The following is a 24964-nucleotide window of genomic DNA, read 5'->3' on the forward strand; positions in this document are numbered from 1 at the left end:
TGCATCTGGTCACAAGACGTAGGGAGAAATCGCTTTTATCTGTGACAGGAAGGCACTTCAAATCAGATCACATCACGTTTGATTTGGGCTGACGGGGCAAGTGTTATTGTGTGAGCGAGGCACAGGTGGGTGGGTGGATATGGCTGGCTGGTTGGCTGGCTGGCTGGGGGGTGGCTTGGATGGATGGATGGATGGATGGATGGATGGATGGATGGATGGATGGATGGATGGATGGATGGATGGATGGATGGATGGATGGATGGATGGATGGATGGATGGATGGATGGGTTGGGTTGGGTTGGGTTGGGTGGATGGATGGATGACAGCTGGATGGGTGGGTGAGTTGGGTGGATGGATGGATGCCGATGGATGACAGCTGGATGGGTGGATGGCTGGCTGGCTGGCTGGCTGGCTGGCTGGCTGGCTGGCTGGCTGGCTGGCTGGCTGGCTGGCTGGCTGGCTGGCTGGCTGGCTGGCTGGCTCACCTTGTGACTTAATTGCAGGCGTGCTAGGGAATTGTACAAGTCTCGGCCGCCATCCTCTATGTTTCCTTTAACTGCAATGTGCGACTCTCTTGTGAGGCATTTCATACAAAAGTAGAAAATAACATTTCTATTTTATATTTCATTTCTAATGAATTTATAAATCAATGAATTTTTATAATGAATTTTTAATTCATATTTTTGAATATTTGTTTTCTCCACCTGATTATTGTTCAAGTTCCTCTTCCCGCGTGTTTTTTAATCAACACGAGCAAGAAATGAATCTTTATGTTCAAGCCCTTTAGCTAAGGCTAACGCTAAAATGAAGGTAAACAAACCGTGACTTCATATGAAAGACAGTTGGATTATAGTTATTATGAACTTAATCAACACCGAACTTGTGGAAAAAAGCCTGACAAGGCCATTGCCACAATGTGTTCCAATCAACACATTGCAGTCTGAAGAGAGCTTGCCTGTCCCTGCAATCACCGTGGCAATCCCATGGCATGGCGTGGAAATGGCGAGCGGGAAGGATTGGCATCCAGCTCGCCCGCCCCGCCGCATGGCAACTCCGCCGGCGTTTCCAGATGGTTGTGATTTATGAAGCATTCCCAACGGCGGGACTAATGAACGCGACTCGACATGTGTTTGGGATGTTTGCTCATTACTCTTGTCTTTGAGGAGCGCTCTTGGACATGCATCAGAACGAGTCATCAATGGTGAAAAGCACACATTTCAGATGCTCAGTAAAAGAAGAATTCTATTATGAATCAAAAAGCCAATGGCGTATCGACGAGCTCATCGTGTATTACCATTGAATCGTTTCGATTCTTTTTTGAAACCCACTCAGTGGTGAAAATATCACCGCAAATAAAATATCCCCTCAACTAATAAGATTACATTTACGACACCATCCTTTTTGGAAGCGAATCTGTGCAATGGCGATGAGACTCCAACAGAAGCTCCCAGGGGAGCATGGGGAAAAACAGAAAGTACAAGCAAAAATAGTTCTTGGTAGATGAAGCATATGCTAAATATGACTTGCCTTTGACATATTGGAGGTAATGTTAGTAGAACACTATTTTGAGAGAGTTTAAAATAAAGAAATAAACAAACAGATTGAAGGTAATAGAACACTATCTTGAGAGTTGATACATAAAGAAATAAAATCTTCACTACAATGGCTAGTACTTTATACTTATCTTATTTCATATTTTTATATAGAATGTCACTTTTTAACCAGCCGCAATACCACTACATTGTTGAAAGCCGTATGCAACGAAATTTCGTTTTGTGTACACCCAGTGTTGACAAAATGACAATAAAGTTTGTCTAAGTCTAAGTCTAGTTAGCTAGCTAATGTGCATATGCGCATTGCATTGGAATGGGTGTGGGGTTAGGGTTATTTAACCAAATATTTTGAAGAATTGACACATTTTGGAGCAATACCGTGCGTGATATGGCAATATTTTGACCAAACTGTCAGAATGTGACTTTGGCCCCCCCACCTAGTTCTGAATGAATAAGATTGATTCCTTTTCCTTTTTGATACAAATACCTATGGACGGTAATTATAATTGGTCTGACACTTATTTCGAGACAAGAAAGCAACCTCTGTACGTGCGTATGCAAACATTAAAAGCAGTTTCTCCATACGTATACACACAAGCACCCACTTATTTCCACCAAACGGATGTTGACGAGCAAAGACTTTTCCTTCCATTGAAAAGAAAAAAAAAACCCAGCAAGAAGCATCGAGACAGGTAGAACTCAAATATTTATTTCATCATGTTTTTACCAGTCCAACGGAAGGAGCGTGTTGGTGCCGACGCACTGATTTGAAATCGAGCCATGCTGTCCATTTCTGTTTGGGTTGGCTTGTTTTTACCGGGCCGAGGCGGCGAGCAGGTCACGGGACTGACCCCCCGACGTGACGGGACCAACGTTGACTTGCTTGGAACAAATATTTACAGCGGAGGATAAGTCAACTCTGGACTTTGTGTTTTGATTCAAAGGAACCATGACCGTTGCTGCACAGGAAAAGAATATTATCAGACATTTCCTTCCTTCTCTGCACAGACAAGGACAGACACGAGTTTAAAATGGAGGACATACACTCAAAGAACTCTGCTGGTGCCCAGATTTCTTTTCTCGCCAGTGTCAAGGTTAGCTTCCCTCCCCCCTCCTCCCTTTTGGTTTATCTCGCTGCCCCCTCAGAGCTCACTTGGTGAGTTTCCTGCTCGAATTAAAGGGGGCTTTCCCAGGGTGCATCAGGGCAGGGAGGGGCTGGCTCATTTACAGGCCGAGAGAGAAGGCGCTAGCTTAATAACGTTCTCCACAGCCTGCCTGATTTTATAAACAGACATGGTCGTGCCAGCGGGCCCTCACACATTACCAAGTCGTTGGACATTCTACGCAGCTTACATGTCAGAGGCGGCACATTTTCGCCGTCTGTGTTTCGAATCAAACGACAAATACAATTCTAATCCCGTTCTGTTGGCCTTCCGGGGAAACAGAACCAGCCTTAGATTAACGGGAGCGACGCCAAACAAAAATGACTCATTATCCGTCCAGGCACACTGACACTGTGCCTGCCACAAGCGAACATCTCAAACTGGCAAATATGTTTTTTTTTTTTTTTTTAATGTCTACCCACCAAGAAACCCACTCCAGCTAAAAAAAAAAAAAAAAGAAGCTATTCCCTTTTGGTAGCGCGCCAGAGTGTATTTTCAATTTAATGCTTCAAAAATTGATTCAAGCATCATGAGTCGAAGGTTTGGAGCATCGGAGCATTTCAAGTGTTGTTGTTGTCGTCGTTGTTAAAGTGCAGCAGGTGAAATGGTGTGTAAAAAGAAAGAAATAAATAAACAAAAGTCATGTGAAAAGGAGACGCTCTTAATAGATCTGAAGAGGTTGGTTGAAGTGAAAAGTCTGAAACAGCCACCCTGAGCTGCACCGTCAGATAAAAAGCACATTGACTCAAACGCTATAGTGGAAGGGATTAAGCTTGCGTCACGTAACAAAATGGATTTTTCAAAGCTGATGTCAAAGACAAGCGCACAGGAAGAGACATTGTCACACTTCCCGGCTACACTCCGGAAGGTTCTCCCAAAATCCACTGAAAGCCTTGGCCACACCAACTAGCGAGCCTTTTTTTTGGATTGATTGACAGGTTCATCCCATTCCCAGTCGGTACTTGCTTACGGACACGAGCCACCCGTTTCCAACACCGCTCGCTCATCCTGTTCTGGGCTTCTGGAGCCTCTTCCAGCTGACATCAGGTGAAAGGCCAACTACACCCTGAACCAGTCGCAGTGCACATATAGAGACAAACAAGCAGTCAGAGCAAAATGGCCGCCGCCGCTGAGCGGGAATGGATTCACACTCAAATCACACAACAGGAATGATTTTTAGACAAGCAATCCCTACTGCACATTTCTATCTTACATGACCTCAATTTGGCTTTGGGAAATTTCTCCCCAAACCTGACAATGGTTCCACACAAACGCCCAATTTTCATCCAAGTGACTTGTCCTGATTTTCTCCTCTCCTATGACCTCAATTTGGGTTTGGGAAATTTCTCCCCAAACCTGACAATGGTTCCACCCAAACGGCCAATTTCCATCCAAGTGACTTGTCCTGATTTTCTCCTCTCGTATGACCTCAATTCAGTTTTGGGAAAATTCTCCCCAAATCTGACAAGGGTTCCACACAAACGTCCAATTTTCATCCAGGTGACTTGGATTGATTGACAGGTTCATCCGGATTTTCTCCTCTGGTATTTACGTCATGGCAGGAACCCCATCGATGAGTTGAACTCCCAATTTCCAACGGACGTATTCCAGGAAAGGCTTTCCAAGGTAGTGGCGTGTGTATGTAATTGTGCCGAAGCAGGCAGCTCCCGCCCGCCCGTCATCGCTCATCACACCGACAGCCTTGAGCGGTCGGTCATGAGGCACAACAAGCATCGAGCGAGCGCAAGAGTTAAAGAGTAAGCAGAACTCCTCGTGGAAAAGCCATCTATTTCCTGATGATTTACTTTCCACATCATCGCCGAGGCCTTTTCGATGCGCAGACTCGGTCGGGGGTTTGACTTGACAGCAGGATGACCTCGGAGCATCCATCACCCGCCCGCCCACCGTCACAAACAAGCAACGGTCGGCCGCTGAAGCCGTGGCGCGGCGAACACAAACGCCGCTGAGTCGCGTGTCATGCCGAGCGAGCTTTGTCACACCAAACACTTTTAGCCCCTTACACACCCGCGGCGTCTTCTGAATTGAAAATTGCCAAGAAGTAATGGCAAAATGTTTGCCGGCCGCAGGAGACAATAGATGAGCCCGTGTTGCCGCTTCCTTGGCAACAAGCGGCGCAAGAGTAAGAAATCAGTCGATTTCCGCCAATAAACCAAATTGTCTCGACAAGTGCGCTTAATTAGATGTTGCATGGTGTCGCTGGCAAACGAACAAGAACAGAATAATGACCGCAATGCTTTTTGTCCTTCCGACATTGAACTTTGATTTATTTTGAATATACTCATTCCAATCCCTCGGGGGCAATTTCAGTAACTAGCCGCTTTCTGTTGTTGCTACTGCACACCACACACGAGCAGGCGAGCGAGCGAGCGAGAAGTGAGAGTCGCTCGCTGCCTTGCTTAAGGGCAGAAGTCAGACAGTGAACTGGCAACTCTGAGCTGAAATGTCTTTTGCCCGCAGCGGGACTTGCTTGGATTCCAAAAGGCCAAGTCTTACGGATGTGCGGGCGCCGTCACCGAGCTCCCTCCCCATGCGCTCGCAATAAAATGAAAGGTCTGGCTGGAGCCAACATCCTCAGCCGCTTTTCACACCACACACCCTTCATTTCAAACGGCCAGTTGACGTCAAATGCATCTTTGACGTCTATAGCCGTCAATGGCAGTGAATGAGTTATTGTTGTTGTACAACTTCATTTTGACATGACAAAAGGGGAAATTAGAGCTCTGGAAGATTTCTTTCTTTCTCTCAGCTCGTCTTCTGATGATGCATTTGCGTATGGCAAAAATCAGAAACAGCGCCCTCAATAAAAGGACACCTTTTGCCAGCTACCAATGAAGTTTAAAAACAACAACCAAAAAATGAGTCAAACATACGTACAATAGCTGCGAAAAAGAGCTTCAGCAGCGATGGCTTTCAATGCTCCACGTATTCTTCACGGTGACAAAAAAAAAAAAAAGCTTTTCATATCGTTTCTGGAAGAAAACAGGAAGAAGGCATGCAGTAAAGGCACACTGCTGTGAGAGATCATCAGGTGAGCTGTGGGGGGAAATGATCCTACTTGACTTCATGATGCAAAATATTACACATTTGTACTTTTTGCATTTTTGAAGTGTACTTTTTTTCTCCCCAAAAATTCCAACTTGGTTCATCAGCGTGTTGGAACCTAGTGTCACCTTACAATCTGAAGAAACAAAAGTTCAATGAGATGAATTCATCCCAATAATAGCTTTGTGCATATGATTTCAAGTGAAACAAACAAGATGATGAGGTTATTATCTCCAAATGTGTTCTTGGCTCTGCCGTGAACGAAAACAGCTGCCAGATTTTTTAGGTTGGCACAACATGAATCGTTTTGTGTCCGGAGCGTCGAGTGGTTCGTCATCGCGGTAATCCTCGCTGCGAGGCACGCAGTCGTGACTGAGCTGGTTCCCGTGTCTCATCTCGGCGGCCATTGCAAATGTATTGATAAGAGGCCGGGGGTAAATTGGTACGCTCCATATTTGCCGCTCGGAATTTTAGACGGTTGCCAAGAGGGGCAAAAAAAAAAGATGTGTCTTTTCATTTCATAGACGAGCAAACAAAGGTTTTTCCTGAATGAAGACAGGTTGGGCAGGTGGAGGAGCAGCATGACGCAAAGGTTATTCTTGGACTCCTGTCAGTGAACTCCTCATTTCTGTGGCGTTTTATGTTGCGTGACGGTTCCAAATGAAACTCCCTGATCGGGTGGGAGTGCTCGATTCATTTGGGACACGGCAAAGGCCACGCGGCCGCGGCCCACGGCCGAGCTTCTCATTGCAGCTGTGCCGTAGCTTATGGACCGGGCCAGGCGGGCGGGCGGGCGGGCGCGCTGCACTATTTATTTTATTTTTTCACATCTGCAACTCTTTCAGATGAGCTGTCATTGTTCCGCTCCCTTTGTTTAGAAGGCAACGGATGGATGCAAAGCTGTGCCGTGTGAAAGGACTTGGGTCAAGAAGGACTAACACAAAAGAGCGAGCGTCGAATTTAGCAGCTAAACAAAAACACCAAGGAGAATTTCCAAGGCAAACAGAGCTGCTCACTGACTCCCCAAGCAGATGAGGCTTGTGGCGGGCGTGGGAGGAGCGAGCACATGAAAAGAAAAAGAAATCAAAAGCGGAAGTCAAACGAGAAACAAAAAGAAGCTGGCCCACGTTGCATTCGGCAATTCTCTTTGAAGCTCCTTTGGCAATCAGGAGAGCAGAGGCCGACCGTTCCTTCCTTTGGCCGACCCACACCGACAACTAAAGCAAAGCAAAGCAAAGCAAAGCAAAGCAAAGCAAAGCTAGTCTTTGCCGGTGGCGGCGGCTCTCATCGACTCCTCATTAAGCACCGCCTCCATCCCTCCCTCCCTCCCTCCCTCCCTCCCTCCCTCCCTCCATCCATCCCTCCTCCCTCCATCCATCCATCCATCCCTCCTTCCCTCCCAGAAAGAAGCATATTGGCCACCAGACAAGAAATGAGCGATCTCTTTTCAAGATACGCGCTCTCATTTTCAACTTGAAGCGATCGTGCAAGGACAGCCAGCGACACATCAAGTCATGTGGCAGATAGATGGATGATCTTTGGTGCTGTTTACACGACGGCTGCTTAGCTGCCGAGTGGCAGCTGGGCGGGTGCGTGGGTGGGTGGGTGCGTTGCGTGCAATCAAAAATCGGAGCCGAGTTCTTCATCAGACGACTGTTTAAACACCTTTTACTTCTGATCACAAGGGATGCGATGGAAACGTCATCCTATCGATTTATTGAAAAAATGGGCTTCACCACAAAAGCCAAAACTCTATTTCAAATTCTCAACGACATTTCTAAAGCCATGTCACAAGAATGTGAAAAACGTTTTGAACAAACAAATGGTTTCAAGCTTTTTGTCAATTCTTGACTCTGGAATGTGCGCACAATTTGATCCATTCACCTGTCCTACCAAGCCACGGTCTCTCTCTCAGTCAGTGGATAAGCCTTTAGCCCCGAGCCCTGCTCCAGTTTGTCTACGTTTGTGTATTTGCGGCTATCGAATCAACCAACAAAAATAAAGGAAAGGATCATCAAATATGCACGTTTTGCATCCTGCTAATAACATATGAAGCAGCCTCTCCACTCCAGTCTTTAAATCAATCAGTCACTATTTTGGAGCCAACTCCGACATTTCCAACCGCTTCTGCTGCTAATGCTTCAGGCCTATTAGCACCAAAAAGCAGCATCAAAATAAAAACAAGCCTATCAATAGCGGCGTCCTTCTTATTAGCGAGTCGTCAACATTCAAACAAGAGTTAGGCTGACGTGCGGCACCCTACTTCTGCCGTCCGTCCGTCCGTCACACATCCTTTTCTTTCCGATATCCTTGGCTAATTCAAGCCATCAGCCTCTCTAGCCCACTTTGTTATTTCAAAGGCAGCACTGCGAGCAAGGCAGGAGGTGCTATGCAAAAAAACGCTGCTGTTGGTTGGGGGTAGCGTCCTAATCTACACAATTGCCGTTTTCTATTTTTTAACCCCAAAAATGTTTTTGTTCTTCGCAACGTGTCCATAAACCCTTAAATGGATGCAAAAACAGCATTTGTAACATTTTCAAAGAACGGACAAAAGGATTGTTGATGTGAACAAGTGATGAAGATGTGAAAATCATCCAAACAAGTCATTTGGACTTTGATTTGAATTGTGATCTGGGAAATGTACTAGCTCACAGGTGTCAGACCAAAGGCCCGGCCGGGGGCCAGATAGGGCCCGCCGCATCATTTGATGTGGTCCGCAAAGACAAATTGTGCATCGAGTACAAATTGTCTTCACTTTAAAAATGAGAGCTATTGCTAGCAGTTTGGGCCTTTTTGAACTATTTGAACAATGTTTAATAGTCTCTGATTCCATAACTAGTGATTGTTGCGTCGCCCATACTGTGTCAAATAGAAGGCGTGGACAGTCGCAATGGCCGCTCGACGGAAACCCGAGCTCCGATGCGGCCTGCGACAAAAATGAGTTTGACAACCCCGAGTTGAGTTTGACAACTCAGTTGTCGAGTAACTCGACCAAGTCAATCTTTTAAAGAACGAACAAACAAACAAATACTTGAGGCACACAAAATATGATGCAATACTTGACTACAACTCGTAAGTAAATACAATGAAATCTCTTATCGAGTTTGCACTGCACAGACAGTTCATGTTACGACTGCCAAGTATTTGCTTTGCCTTGCAACATTTGTCTCCGTGCGAGCAACCAAGGATGGCTGCTGAATGGATGGATAGCCTTTAACCCATGAATAAATCAACACAATCGAAAAGGTGCGCGGGGCAAAAATCGTCTCAGGAGAGGGCAAAGCCTCGTCCCAATGTAAATAGGAATAATAAAGAGTACAACCTCAGACTTCTGCCAATTGAGCCGTGACACATTTGCTATCTATGAAACTAGACTGCAATCTAGGAATTTAATAGCGAAAGGGGGAGAAGAAAAAAAAACAAAGGCGCTATCGAGAGCCACATTTTGCCTACCGCATAAATCGAGCGTGTAGCAGCCCTTGCGCGTAAATATTCTCAGCGTTCAATCCCACAGCAATGTGGCGAGCCAGCACTCCTACCGGTTCCGGTGTCAGGCAGCATCTTGGCCCGCTGCGGCGGCCCATTAACCTGCTAGGAAGACTTTTCGGATGGAATGCGGGACGGGGCGGCAGCCAAAGTCTTGCCGACTTGGCCGCTAGCAAAGTAAGATGCCTCCTCCGATCACGTCGAGTCGGCTCTAATCCGATTTCCGTGATCGGTGGAATGGATACATCTCGGAAGGTGAACGATTGGCAGCGGATATGCCAATTTCTCACCTCCTGAATGCTCAACTCCCATTTCGTGCTTGCTTGTTTGTTCCCTGTGCGACCCCCGCAAAAAAAGACCCTCTTTTAAAATGTGAACATTTGCAACAGGTCTCTTCATCCCTTCCGCTAATCCCTTTAGCCGCACATCTTGTCGCGCTTTTATACTGCCTTTGAGCAAGGCGCCTTCCTTCCTTCGTTCCTTCCTTCCTTCCTTCCTTCCTTAATAGTGCTGCACGGTAGCCGACCTGCAAAATCCCCATGGACGACTTCAACAGCATGCGCAAGTGCTGAAACAAGACATTTGAGCAACGTTTTTGTCACATAGGAAAACCTTTCATAATTGAACAGCTCCACAGCTCAGAGCAATCTAAGCAGGTAAAAAACAAAAAAAAAAAAGACATTTGGTGAACTTTATTTTCCACCACGACCGCTTGGATTCCAGCGTGGTAATGGAACTAGAGGAAAATGATGCAGAGGATGGAACTTGGTGAAATGAGCACTAAAGGGCACACGCACCCACAATGAGATCCAAATAAATGGGGAGAATAAATAGCATATCCATAAGAATGAGATTGCCCTTTGGACAAGGTGGAGGCCTGCTGACTTCAGTCCGGTCGTTCCTTAAATGGGTTCCTTCGGGCTCCAGGGTGTGATTCCACTTCCTTATACACACGGACGCCTCCCTCGTGGACCATGCCTCAAACCTTGCCACCGTTACAGCACACGGCGTTCCACCAAAGCCCGCCACAATGCTGGCTGATGCCGCGCTAGGTGACGTGAGCGAACCTCAAACACATGCTGGCTCGCTCGGGATGATGCACTTGGGCGCAGGGGTATCAATCTTTGAAATCCTGAGCCACTGACATTTCCCCCTGAGAGATACGGCGGAAGAGCTTAATGACACCACTTAACATCACATTGGCGGCCCAAGCAGCCATGTCATTCTTTGTACTAAGCAGCGCTAGCTAAAAAGCCAAATCCATCAACCTTCAAAAAGTCAAGCAAAGTACAGAGCGGTTTGGAAAAGCAAACGTTTTTCCATTTGGCCTTGGGGGGTCGGGCTTGGGGGGCCACGTTGGCACGGTTATTTCGCCGTCAGTCACAAACACCAGTCGCTACATGGAGCCAAACGATTGGCATGTGATTATTTGATTTCCTCCCCCCAGTGAGACTTTTTGCTGTTTAATTCATGCTCAAGGCCGTTCCATTCAGTTGCGGGTATTGTCTGGCAGATCAATTACAGCGGACTTTTGCCACCATGAATAGATGATAGATGACGAAAACGCTTGGTAAAAGTGTGATGAAAGAGCTCTGCAACAAAGGAATAAAGCCCATCCATATTCCGCCTTCATGCCAGTTAGGGTAGAAGTCGAACTCGCAAGGGGAAAGAAAAAGAATTAAAAGCAACGTCCTCTTCCTCAGCACATCTGCAGAACATCAATTTGTATCGAGACTTTTGTGGAAATGAGCAGCCCGCAAACTTGAGACCTCATTAAATGAAGGACACGACACAGACTACGCGGTAGTTGTGTTCAATACAGCAAGCGACGAGTGATCCAATTTGAGTCATTGAACCGGGGCTTGACCGAGATGGATGTTTGAGGCAGAAAAAAGGAGATTATCGAAGAATTGGCCCATTATTTTAAAAATACAGAATGGGTCAAATAAGCCCCCATCTCAGACATTTTAATCGGCATCAATTTGACACCGTTTTTTGCTATTAGTGGGCGAGCCTCGTCCCTGTAGTCCATCCATGACAGATATGGTTTGGAAAAACCACAAGATTGGGGGAAAAATAGTGCCATCCAACTTAACTCCTTGCACAACTTGGATTGCTCACCAAAGCAGTGCATGCCAAATGTAAGGTTGAGTGTGTTTGATAGAACAGGGCTTTTCAACCAAGGGACTGCCCGCCGCCGCCGCCATTATAACCAAGAACCGGAACCATTGCTTTGGCGGAATATTCTTTGATTTTGCGGGCTATTTATTTGCATCTATTTCTGGAATCTCAGCTGCATTTGACATCATTCGGATGGCTCAATTATTCACAAAGAAATCAAGTGCAACACTAGATAAATAAAGCAATTTCATTTTTAAAAATGGTACAATTCTTCTCCATTTCCAATTTGGCGGGCCACCTGCAATACCGCCACGGACCACCGGTTGACAATCTGCCGCAGAATGATCTCATCAACAAATGTCATGATCTATATTTAAAGACACAAGGTTTTGGTATACTGTCGATTTCTGTGCATGCGACCATTTTTACATAATTGCCGATTATTTGGTGCTTTATTGTAATAACAGTATCGCTAGGTAGCCTACATGTTAAATGAGCTGTGACAAAATGTTTGCTTTACAAATATAATAATACCATGACTCTGTCAGAGAGGAATATATTTGACACGATTTTCATTGTCGTGGTTGGAGTGGCGCACAACGTCATGCAGTTTTTTTTTTCTTTTTCATTTTATTTCCAACGCAAGCAATGACAAACAAACAAACAAACAAACAAACAAACAAACAAACAAACACCTCTCCGTGTGATACTATGCGCCACCAATATCATAAAAGGGAAAACAACAGCCTACCATTAAACTCTGACAGAATAAATAAAAATTGGACATTTTCATGATTAGAATGATCCTGACTGTGGGTGGTTATTGATGGATTTGTTAAACACGTGCTGCCACAGCTCTTAAGAGGAATCACATAAGAACTGAATTTCTCAACCACTGTGCCAACAACGATCATCAGGTATGCTGCGGGAAATGATCAAACGGAATTTTTTCGTAGGGGCGCGGAACGGATTCAAGGGATTTGCATTTATTTCAACGGAGAAAGACCATTTCAAATAGTGTACTAAAAGCTTTGACCGTTGTTGTTGTTGTTTTGCTTGGTTTAGTTGTTTTTCTCAGATTGATCGAGAGTAAAACACCAGCCTGAGATTAATGACGGATTGTTCGGAAAGACTGCATTCGACTGTGCAAGTGCACCAAAAGGTGGGCCGAGAGACGCAACAGCCCTCTACCCCCACCTGCCGTCGTGTAAGTGAGTGAGTGAGTGAGTGAGTGAGTGAGTGTCAGTCTGCAGGCCGCTGGAAAGAACGTCAATCAAGCAGCGAGACGTCGACATCGGATTGAAACGCCACGCCGGGTGCTCGTTAGCAAAGCTCCAAAGCAAAGTGCGTCGAGTGAGCAAATGTTGCCAACACACTGACAACGCGGATGACGTAGTTGCAACCATCACTCAGTCACTCAGTCAGTCCCCAGGCAGATCCGATGTGATTTAGTTTCCGTGCGTTACCCGACCGACACTCAGTTCTGACAATCATGAGGCTGCTCATCGGATGTGCGTGGGGTGCAAGCGCAGACACAGGCATCGTCTACACTTATGCACACACATCAATACACAAGACACAGACGCAACAATGCAGCTTGCGCAAACTTCTCAAAGGCATCACTGACTACAACTGCGGCACCGTGCAAATGTCTCACTTAGGATCGACTGGACAGAAGAAGTGGGTGGGGGGCATGCACGATTCACAATATGGAACACAAATCTTTCTTTTGCGACTTCAAGTTCCAAGTATCTGTATGTATGTATGACATTTCAAATAACCTAAACAGAAAACAGTGACCAGAAGAGTGTTTTTTCTAAATAAAAAAAAAGAAAGCTCTCCTCTAATAATCCCTCAACCGCCACCCCCCCCGGCTCCTGCAAAGACGTGCTGCAACTACCAAACAAGGTCCAGTCCAACAATCCAGCCCCTCTCTCCGTCCACAGCATCTCAAAACGCCCAAATCAAGTTATGCACAAAGTCACAAAGCTCGGGTATTCCGCGCGCGCACGCACACACGTACACGCGCGCGCGCACGCACGCACGCACGTTTTACCTTGACTGCCGCACACCAACAACGCCACGAGATGCACGAGTTGGAGCATCATTGTAGAGCAGCTCCTTCGCAGCTATAGAAAGACGCCGTACAAGGAAAAAGGTCGGATCCGTTCATCCACTCCGTCTTGGACTCCGCGGGCGACTGTGGTTCACTGTTTTTTATCGACTCCTTCCTTCCTTCCGTTCCTTCCTTCCTTCCTTCCCTCCTTCCTCCGCCCCTGCCTCTACGCTCGCTCGCTCCCGCTGCCACGCTCGTTCACCGAGCTGGCGCTGCACCCTCCCCGGCAGCTTTTTGCCAAGCCAATCTCTCTCAGTTAGCCAGAGGTGGCAAAAAGAAAAGTTTGATATTTAAGTCCCGTGTTGAACTCAAGAAGCACAGACGCAGCCTACTAAAGTACAAAAGTATTGTGGAACGCCTTTGGAAAATTGGGCAGAAAAATCCAATATTGTCATCTCAGTCATCAGAAAGTCAATTCACTTGTCCAACTTATCGTCGTCATCCGCAGTCATGTTAGCAAAGTAACGAGTAGAACATTTGCCACTGCAAATATGTTTGTTGATTGATGCTGTTTGCAATGAGTTTGAAATGCATGATTGTTGAGCTTCGTGTCAACTCAAAATCAGTTGCTCGCATGGAGCAGGCATATTTGGAAGGGGAAAGGATGCCATCAAAAACTGGCAAGTAGCAATCATCTGTTCTGGATGTTGATTTGATTGATTGATTGATTTATATATATATATATATTTTATTTTATTTTATTTTTTTTATTGTCATGTATTTATTTGTTGATTTGTATGATTCCGCACAATCACTTGTTGACATCCCAGGTATACCGTGTTGCAACCAAATGCTGAACACACTTTTGTAGCTCAGGGAGGGCTCTTTATCATTGGAGCTGCGGGTGTCAATGTCGAACGGAATGCTTCCGTATGGATCTTAGTATCTTTTGCGTAAACAGGAACACATTGAATGAGTTTTCAAATGAAACATCAAGCGCTTAAAGATGTTGCCTTTGAGAAAAGTGCAACATCAATACTTTGTCTTCTTTTAAGGCAATGAAGGATGCGCAAGTGCAGACAAGTGCAACGGTAACAGTTTGAACCGTGAATTACTAGGCTATAAAAACACCAATGCCATTTGTTATTGCTTAAGCTTGACCTGAACAGCCTTGGGGAAGCTGTTGAAACGCTGCTGCTGGCATTTCTCTTTTGCCTTCTTTTTTTTCCCAGCAGGTTGCCAACTTTGACATGTGTCAAAGCTGCACTCTTTTTCTTTGCTAATAAGTGATGGGCCTTGAAAAAGTTGACAATCGGCGCCCCATCATGTCATATCATTGTCCCTGCATTTCATTCAACAAACATTTCCCTCCCTCCCAAAGCACGCTGTGCAGACAGATCCTCTGAGTAACTAATCCTCGCTTCTGCGGCGGCAAATAAACTACACTGACAAAAGATAAGCTGTGGTTTCACTCGACGAGGATGAGGAGTTGCCTAAGCATGCCGCAGTGGGCAAGAGTGAACAGACAAAGCTAATGCAAGTCGCTAAGCTAACGTGTTACCAAACACCAATAAAGTGTTTGATTTACAGTGCAGAAGTCTATCTGACATCAGAACTAACTTTATGACTGACGGTCGGTCGGTCGGTCGGTCGGTCGCCCTTCTTATCCAAATGGAAAGAAAGAAAAAGGCCCAGATTGTCATCCCTTTTGACTTCATAGAAGTTTGATGTTACACTACAACATTGCAGTGCAACTTGACAGGAATATTTCTCTCCTAAAGTTCTGGTCAAAATATAAATTGAATAACGTGGTGGGGGGGGGGGTCATTAAATTTCACTCTAAAGTGCTTTATTTTCCTTCCCCATGTGGTTTCAAAACTCCAGAACCAATTTTCACCCAGGTAGCATGGCAACACACAAAGCTGTGCTTGCGCAACTAATGTAGCCTTAATTGGCAAGGTTCTTTCAGTAGGTTATTTTCAGACGGGTAGGAAACTTCTTTTTAAAAAGCTCAACAAGATTGCCGCGATAATAGAAAACGTTTGTATTCATTGCCACAAAGAAATGGAAGATGAATCATGTATTTTAATCTCAGTCTAGTAATGCAGATCAATAACTGTGACATGAAATGTCCCGGCAGCGACAATGACAATTGGTGCTTGCAACTGTATATTCATTTGCTAATTCATTTAGACTGTTACTGTGTTTTTATTAGTTTCAATTGACTTTTCTTTTTACTGTCTTTGTGGTTGTCCCCTTGCTATAAAATAAGCGCTTTGTTACAGCTGCAGCCATTGTAAAATGCATTATAGAAATAAAGTTGGATTGAGTATATAGAGATATTGATCTAGATATACGTACATAGATCGATATTTCTTATGACAACTTTCAAAGTTTGATGATATGAATAATGAGTTTTTGATTTATTATGCAATTACAATTTGTTTACCATAGTAACCTGTCAAAGTGCAGTGAAAAGTAAAAAAAAAAAAGAAAAGAAACTTCATATTCTAGGATTACAATATCTTGTGCCTTTGAGAAGGCACTGACCAGCGCGTGGGTTGCAGACCATGTGAATGGTTAGGTGAGATTGTCGAGGGGAGTCTCACTCCAAGTAATCCCCACCGCCACCCCCCCGGGGCACGCCAGGCGAGCCTCTCGGTGGTCAGACGTTGGTCAGATCGCTCATTAAAGCAGCCCGTCCCTCCTCGGCTTCTTCTCTCTGCCTCAAATTGCCTTCCCGGCCTCATGCTGCGCCGGGGCCAGGGGGTCAACAGATTATCTTCTTAATCCCGTTAATCCGTCCTCACATCAGGCAGAGATGATTCTCACAATAATTGTATTTGCCCGCGCCTCAATTAGACAGAAGCAGAGGTCTGACTGACTGACTGACTGACTGAGGTAGAAAGAGACGGAGGATGCGCGTACGTCAGCGGCGTGGAACGTGAGCGCGCCCGCCCGCCCGCCAGAGTGTGTGCCACCCAGACAAGAAAAAATAGCTATCGGAGCACATTTTCTTTGTGACTTTCACTTTGCTCACAGTCTCTACCAAACAAATTCGATTGAAAAGAAAGAGCAGGGTCAAGCGTATCACACACAGAGCAATCTTCCCTTTGATTACAAGTGACAAACATATGGCATCTAACCAGTCAGTGGCAGCAAGCCAGGCCAGGCCAGGCCAGGCCAGGCCAAACGCGTGTCTACATCCTCACTCCGTGCCTCACTCTTGGCAAACAGATGAACTGAAAAGCGGGACACCAGTCATATCAATTTAAAGATCCAAAGCATTTTATTTATTCATATATATATATATTCATATTCATATATATTTTTATATATTCATATGAATGGTACGGACAAGCCGTTTCTCAAAATCTTTGGTACCTCTCAGGTCTCAGATCCGCAAAAACATTTGTCGAATGTTATTTGGTAGCATATTGTTATCTGCTTTGTACATGACTCGAAGCGTGTGAGAATTCATTAGATGCACTAGTTTTTCACTCAAGAAAGCATGCATTAATTATTATGATCTCTGAATATATGCGTATGGCTCTTTTCTGCAGCATAATTAGACTTTGTAAATTAGTGTTCCTCCTGTACTTCAAACAAACTATGGAGGAAAAAAAAATCTGGGCATACATAGCTCGTTGAGTTAGTTCTCTAAAAAATATATAATAATATATTAATCTAGATAATAATCTGTCAACTATTTTACCTGAAACATTTTTTTTTCCAGATGTAATTTGCTTATCAGTTTTTCCTCAAAAAGCATTCAGTACGGTCTTGACACTGAAGGACTTCCTAAGCAGCGTCTACAATTTTCATAATAAACACATAATAATACAACTTGACTGTTTAAATCTTGAGGGCGCGGGTGCCGCCGCCACCGCCGCCGCCGCCTATCCAAGCATGTTTTACTGTTGCAGCCTTATAATCATTTTGCTTTGCCATGGACCTGCTGGAGCTCCAGGAGCTCCACTTATCCGCGGTATGATGCCACTTGATACTCAGTAGTCCTCACCTGTGTACTTTCTGTACTACGGTCCTTTTATTCTCGCACCTTTAGATGTTCACAATGCGGAGCAAGGAAACACAGAGTGATTCAAGTGCAAAGAGAAATCATAGCTTCAGCGGTAACAAAGGCAAAACAATTGAAATGTCTGTGGTTGTACTTCTGAATATCTTCAACTTTCCAATTTGCCAGTCTGAAGTCAAACCGGGTGGGTGACCTTTTTCATGCCCCTTTTCTGGTGTTATGCTTATCTTTGAGGCTGATAACGCCCCCCCCCCTCTCATATCGCTAGATGCAGCCGGAAAGATTTGGAATCTTGTGTGTGCGCGCAACAGAAGTAGACTCCAAAAAAAAGAAACAGAAAACTTATACAATAGCGTCTAATTGGTTCAATTGTGATGATGATTGAAGTTGTTTATTAAAGCTATTCCAATCAAATAAAGTGCAATAATGAGCCACTTCTCACTGCAGGCCAGTTTTGTTTTCAGCAGGGAAGAAAATGCGCGCTACTCTACTCAGTCCAGTAAGGCTTCATTTTGCCTTTTCACGGTCAATCGATTAATCAACGGCATTCACATTTGGACACGCAACACAATGGCGATTTCGGTTTTTCATTTCTGTACCAGTCAAAAAAAAATGCCTCATGAGGTTGCTTTGGAAGCCTTTTTTAGCATGCAGATGGAAAATTTGCACATGCTAACTAATTTGTGACATATCGCTAGTTAGCATGCGGTTTCCGCCAAAACAGTTATTTACTATTTACAGAAGCACGATTACTGACCAGGATTCTTCCTTCGGCCACAATGCGACGCAGTATTTTAGTTGAAGTCGGACATTTTAAACAAAAAAGAAAAACACATAGCAGAACTTTCAAATCCAACCGTCAACTCGATAAGGGTTGCGTTGCGTTGCGTTGCGTTGCGTTGCGTTGTTGAGCACTCCGACTTTTCATTGCTGTTGAAATGAGTTGCGCCTTAATTTCAAATGATCTGCTGCACTTGACAGCTAACGTAATAAATCCTCTTTGCAAAACTGCTTTTGTAGGAAAAGAACATTGTGGAGGTTTTTTTCTTGCCTTTAGAGATGATCGACGCTGTTCTTTGCCGACTGCTCATTTGTGCCAACATGTATTTGTAGTGTGTGTGTGTGTGTGTGTGTATGTGTGTGTGTGTGTGTGTGTGTGTGTGTGTGTGTGTGCGTGCGTGCGTGCGTGCGTGCGTGCGTGCGTTTAACTCTGGTCTCTACCGAGGTTGGTAACAAGAGCCTGATCAAAATATGGAATTTTCTTTCCCTTCTACGGCTGGTCTTGGAGGGAGGCTTTGCTATTGATCACTCTATTTTGGCAATACTATCTTTATTTCTTCAGTGCACTGGACTGTCTCCAGATAGCTCGCTGGAAATGTGATCATTTCTCTCATTAGGCGCATGTTTCAATTCTATTGTTTCTCCAATACAGGGCATACTATTTTGATGATTACGACAACAACAAAAAAGTCCATCTGTCTAATCTGTAATGATCTTGCTTTCATGATTGCAATGTTGCCAATATAGAGTTTTTTTTTTAATGTTAGTTACCTGGCGGAGTAACACTCCTTGACGAGGTGCCAGGAGTGCACAAACTGATGAGACACTATCTGGACGTCATAAACAACATGGTGAAAATTCTACGCAAGTCACATATATTTGTTTTGAAGTTAAACAGTAAAAATGGAGTGGCACCTACACTAGCCATCGGAGAGTGCTTTTACAGCCCAAAGCATTTTCTTAGGTTGTAAAACCCAATGCAGCGCTGATTTACGACATTCATCAATCAGCTTTTTCCAAGTTGCAGAAACTCCTGGCTGACATAAAATTCTATTATTGTGGCCAGCCTACGGTGGATTGAACCTCTGGGACCTGCATGCAACAGCCTGCTCTCCCTCAATTGGCTCTCCAAAACAGGAGTAGGAAGAGGACATGGGTGAGGTGTGGTACCGAGGGAGCTGCCCGCCCAGCTATCAATCTCACTCAGGCCTCGGTGCTGGCCCGTGGATCTCTCTGATTGAATTCTTCCAGGGCCTAACAGCTCCCAAAGCCTACTAGCAACATGTGTTACATTTCTGAGCCTCGACTTAGGTAGCATGTTTAATTTGTTAGACATAGACAGAGACTTAGTAACTTTACTCATCCCTTGGGATCGCTCCCTCTGGAAATTCTAGTCCAGCAGCTACCCTATCCTATTGGAAGAAATGTTTTGTAACTGTACTTACTATGTCAATGTAAGGTACTATATATTCATCCATCCATCCATCCATGCATCCATCCATCCATGCATCCATCCATGCATCCATGCATCCAACCATGCATCCATGCATCCAACCATGCATCCATCCAACCATGCATCCATCCATCCATGCATCCATCCATGCATCCATCCATCCATCCATCCATCCATCCATCCATCCATCCATCCATCCATCCATCCATCCAATATACGGTATTCATATTCTTTTTCCCATAAGTGCCAAAAGTATTTATCAGTAATAAATATTTATCAATCCGAAACCAGTTTCCACGATTCAGGGTATTTATCACATTTAGGAAAAGAGCTCCTCTTCGTATGTATATTTTACGAGAGCCGCTGACCGACACGCGTTGAGCCCAGTAGTCAAACTACTTGTTCTGCAAAGAGCATATGAAAGTGTCAGTGGCGAGAATCAATAAAACATTTTTATGACAACAGCTTAAGAAAATGCGGCGGCGTGTAGTGGTTTGCTCTGATGTATGGCAGTGGTGTGGGGAAAATTAATTTACTGATGTGAATGTGAGAAACACGCACAGTCGGGAGGTAGAGGACTATTAAGAAGCGACTTGCCTGTCTGTCCCCAAGCATAAATACTAGAAACATCTTTACTGGCTAAGAAGAGAAACATCCATTATCACCATTATTGTTGGTGGAAACCCGTAAAGCAAAAAGGAGCTCACAGGACTTCAATGCCTTTGACATATTAGTGAGCATCTTTAAGTTTATGCGAGCAGGATGACCAAGGATTGAGAAGGTGACGACGGCGTTAATAAACATTCCAGACGCATTCAGTCGACAAGTGCGGCGCTGACTCGGCACATTAGGATGTTTGATGGGGAAGAATCGAAGTCATCAAGAAAAGAGCTGCTTTTGCCACACAGAACAGAATGAACATATTCAGCTTGCTGTTAAAAAATAGGAGAGAAGATGATACAAATGAAGTCGGCACAAGAGGCAATCTTCAAAACAGACGGAAATCACACTGGGAACATACGACACAGGAGGAAGTCGTGAAATGTGGTGGGTGGCAATTGATTTAGAGGAGAAGAGACAAAATAGAGAGGGGGCAGTATACTGTATATACTGTCAACAAAAACCAGAACAGTATTCGACATGATCGAAATAAAGTTGGCACGAGTCAACTGTATCCTTCTCGAGGGGCGGCCATCTTGTTGTTATCGACTGAAATAACGACACGGTCGCCGGTCATCTCTATCAGAAGCTGTGCCGTCATTGGTTGTGACTTGAGACCTGTGACGTCACTTTCAGTCAAAAGCAAGTGGTAAAATGGCCGCCCCAGGAGATGGATTCAAACAGGTGTGTTTTTATTTGAAACCATTTTGTTGCGCCGATTTCATCTACCTGCTGTACAAGAACAATAAAGGCATTCTATTCGACTGTATGTGACTGTACATCCATACCCAAGGCAATTATGTCATCCGTATTTAGTGGACTCATCTGCATATCTGAGAGGAACCTGCTCGTTGTTTGAAGGAAACTCTCGTTCGTTCGTTCGTTCGTTCGTTCGTTCGTTCGTTGATCAAGTTCACAGCTCATCTGCCTGCCGTCAAGCTGCCACTGGGATGGAGCTGATCTATTCATCGAGTGGCCGGCACGTGGTCCAAAATGTTGCAGACGCACACAACGCTCCGTCTGCCAGCTTTGTAGAATTCATGGTATGGAATTGGCATTCACAGGCCGCTCGCTCGCTCGCTCGCTCGCTCCCCAGGCCGCAGCTGCCGAGTGACTGGCAGGCAGCTGTGGGAATAGATTGTCCAAAATGATTTGCTTTTCCTCCCGAGCTTCCAGCCCGCCTGGTTCTGATCGACGCAGCGACGCCATTTGCGGGCCAGCCCTGACACCATTCAACCCATCTGAATAGGAAGATGTCATTTTCTGATGTGCTTGACTTGATGACATTGAAGTTTCATCAGACCCCCGAATGCACAGCTTATGTTTTGTTTCGATTTGGAAACAAGTCAAGTGTGATGCAACAGGTGATGCAATACAGTAACTACAGCACCTATCAATCCGTCACGACCGCATTGTTGAGGTCGTCTCGGAGGGCCTCTGGTACGTACGTGGGCAGTGAAAGGAAAGCTCGTCTGACAGGATGGTCAAGAACCCGAGCATTTATCATCCGAGGTCACAGGTACGATCAGAAACCGAGAGCAAACCACCTTCAAATTTGACATGCCTCAGGCTTCCATGTTGGGCTGTACGCAAATCCCTTTTCGACCCACTACAAAACAAAACCAAACAGAACCTCGCATCACAGAGATGATCATTTTCCATCAGCCCACAGGCCAAAGAGAACAAATGTGAGCTACTGAGGGAGAACCTCAAGACCCAGCTGAGCAAAAGCAAAGTGGGTGGAAAAGACAAGGATGGCAGAAGCACAACATTGACATTTTATCTGAGGAGCTCAGATTTTTTTATTTTTTTTTAACAGCAGATTCTACCACCCCCACCTCGAGACCAAGGCTGATACACTCCAAAGAAACTTGAATTGCATTATCGTCGACAAATCCAATCATAGCAGGACCGACTCGATTAAATGGTGAAGTTTTGTTTTTCCAGCGTCATCCAATTCATTCCATTTAGTCTTCTCCAACATTGCTTTCATTTCGAGCTTTTGACTCAAGGAGGGAAACAGGATGAGGCATTTACAGTTACTGAGTTGGCAGCTGAGCAATAATGTACAATTGAATTCGGTGCATTAGGAGGATGGCTTTGGCTTTGGCCGGCCGGCCGGCCGGCATGTTCACTCAAACATTTGATCCTCTAAGCAGCGTTGAGCCTATACTGTCGAGCAAAATGACTTCTATTAAGCCCGAAACGTTGTCAAATGGTCTCCAGAGAAACGGAAATTTGCATGAACCTGTTGCAAAGTCATCTCAATGATCCCAGCGTGGTTTGCGTGATCGCGGAGTGATATTGTGTGAAATAGGTGCTGTGGGGAAAATCAAATGAACCCATTCGCAACGCATTGCAGCTTCTGATTGCTTTTCTATTTTGGGATTTAGCGCCAAGCTCGGCAACACGTATTGTCCGTGTTGGTTGAGGATGAAGGGTGGGCTTTGGGTCCTAACGTAATTGTCGAGCGGCCGTTGGGGAATCTCCCCAAATTCCTAATATCATATGAGGTGCTCGCTCACACATTGATTTGGGTTGACAGTCATAACGGCCCTCCGAAAGAAGCTATGACTACAATGCGGTTTGACACCCCTGCTCTACAAACTACCAAAATCTCTCACCTTTCCAGGTACGTGGCAAATTAGGTGGGTGTATGACCTCTCCTGAAGGTCAACTAAATTTCATCTGCTACTCATGAGCGACGCTTAGTCTCCAATACAATCATCGGGTTTTGTGGCTCTATTTGAGGAATCGCTCTGTGTGTGCCTGAGAAAGAGGGGGGGGGGAAACACGTTGAGGCCGAGCCAATTGCTTCGCTGTAATGACATAATATTGACTCGCTGTGTCTGCCCTATTTCAAAGTGCAGAAGCCGCATTAGATCCCCAAGCCATAGCTCCACTGTAACAGCCATTTGTAAATCAGTCAACTGAGGCGGCGGAAAGTCTCTTTTAATTCAGTCTCTCCAATCATCATGTTTTTCGAATTAAAGTGTCAGCATGACCAGTAAACATTCGCATTCTCTGCTCAAATGATTTCTTTTAGGACCATAAAAATAGCCACAAAGCTGTGTTGTTATTGCCGCTAATGCACTTTTATGATCTTGTGTTGTTTGTCAATCGAACGGGAATCAAATGTTCCCGATTGACGCCAGCCACTGTCAAGACATATTTTGTTTCATCGGAGTCCATCCGGCCCGGCCCGGCCCCATGCAATATAATCTTTTTCCCCCCTCACATTTTTTTTTGATGTAACCTTCAACTATTGAACATAATTTTATACTTGATGTCATCAAAAAAAAAGCCATTTAATGGCTCTTATTTGCTTGCTGGTGGCCAGGTCCCCTTTGAGAAATCAAAGATAAGTCCAAGCGTTCCACTAAAGTCACCTTTTCTAACCTTAATCCAGCCGGGCTCATGCCGAGAGTTGAGGAAAAGATGAAGCTGAGCGGATGTCCATTACGACAGCTCTACAGTGGGACAACCGTTGCGAGAATGTATGCTGCCACGGTTGCACGGTGGCTAGAAATGAGCAGCTCTCTCTCCTCTTGTCTTCTCCTGCCGGGAGCCAGCCGGGGTTGCAAATGAATGCCGTTGCCAGACACCCATATTTTACCTTCTCATTAGCAGCAGAGGAGGACGAGGTAATTAGCGCACTGGAGCAGCAGGCGGGCGAGCTCCGGAAATGCCGAGGTGCGAGGATCCAGAGATAGAAAGAGCGGACGGAACGTTTCAAACAAATGTGTGTTTAAGTCGGTCAAAATCAAATCAATAGCAACACTCATTTTGCATACATCCAAAGGGAACAAAGATGGCCGCTGCGGCTAAATTGCGCTATTATAATTGTCCAACAAAAGTATTCCACAAACAATTTCAAGCTGTCCACCACACACGCACATTTCCCAAATAACAAGCTGCATTCTTACAAGAGCTCATATGAATGCATCATTGAAACACTCGAGCCTGACATTTCATTGAAAGGTACAATGCGCATCAGCGGCCGGCCAGATAGATAGTAAATGTGTTTTCAAATGAAAATGACGGCCGCCGCCGGTTTCATCTCGGCACGCGCCGTGCAAATATGGCCTTTATGGCTGTGAGCAGCATCCAGATGACAGAGAAATGGAAATGAGATTGGACCGTTACTGCTTTTGTTTTAATTGGCCTCCAAAATGGCGTTGCGATCCCAGCGTGGATTGGAAACGGGACCGTTTAGCATTGCTAGCAAACCATTTGGTTGAATTGAAAGCATTTGAAGAAAGAGCAATCAGGCTCGTGCACATAACGTTACACCCTATACTATGTACCGTAATAACCGCTCATTTCTTAGCCCCCGACAATAATTCATGTGAATTGCAGATTTCCGAGCAGCTCGATATCGAAGCCGCCGAATGATCTCGTCGCACCAAACGCTCCGTGGGGAGGACTTGACCACGTTGACCCGGCAGCACCGCCATTTCAATCATTGTCCAAATAATGTTAGCAAAGCCAATGTGTTTCCAGCAAATTACTGACAAGGGACTTAATTAGCAAACGCACACACTGATGAAATTGGATTTTATGGCGTGCGCTACAACCGGCATCAGCAGCGGA

General features: G+C 45.1%; 2 protein-coding genes across 3 annotated transcripts in view; both read right to left on the reverse strand.

Annotated features, from left to right (window-relative positions):
• LOC119119696 (neural cell adhesion molecule 2-like) overlaps positions 1 to 13675 on the reverse strand; it is a 98711-nt gene extending 85036 nt beyond the window's left edge. The window contains exon 1 of one of the 2 annotated variants that reach the window (XM_037246223.1): positions 13443 to 13675. In XM_037246223.1, coding sequence (XP_037102118.1) covers positions 13443 to 13494 — 52 coding nt within the window. In that variant the 5' untranslated portion in view covers positions 13495 to 13675. The remainder of the gene's footprint in view (positions 1 to 13442) is intronic. The other variant, XM_037246222.1, reaches the window with a different exon arrangement.
• Positions 13676 to 19904: 6229 nt separating this feature from the next.
• The window catches only part of arl13b (ADP-ribosylation factor-like 13b), a 51921-nt gene continuing 46861 nt past the window's right edge, over positions 19905 to 24964 (reverse strand). The window contains exon 9 of the mRNA XM_037246300.1: positions 19905 to 19981. The gene's annotated coding sequence lies outside the window, so the exon portion shown is untranslated. The remainder of the gene's footprint in view (positions 19982 to 24964) is intronic.

Source organism: Syngnathus acus, chromosome 2 (genome assembly GCF_901709675.1).
Source record: "Syngnathus acus chromosome 2, fSynAcu1.2, whole genome shotgun sequence".
NCBI classification, from domain to species: domain Eukaryota; kingdom Metazoa; phylum Chordata; class Actinopteri; order Syngnathiformes; family Syngnathidae; genus Syngnathus; species Syngnathus acus.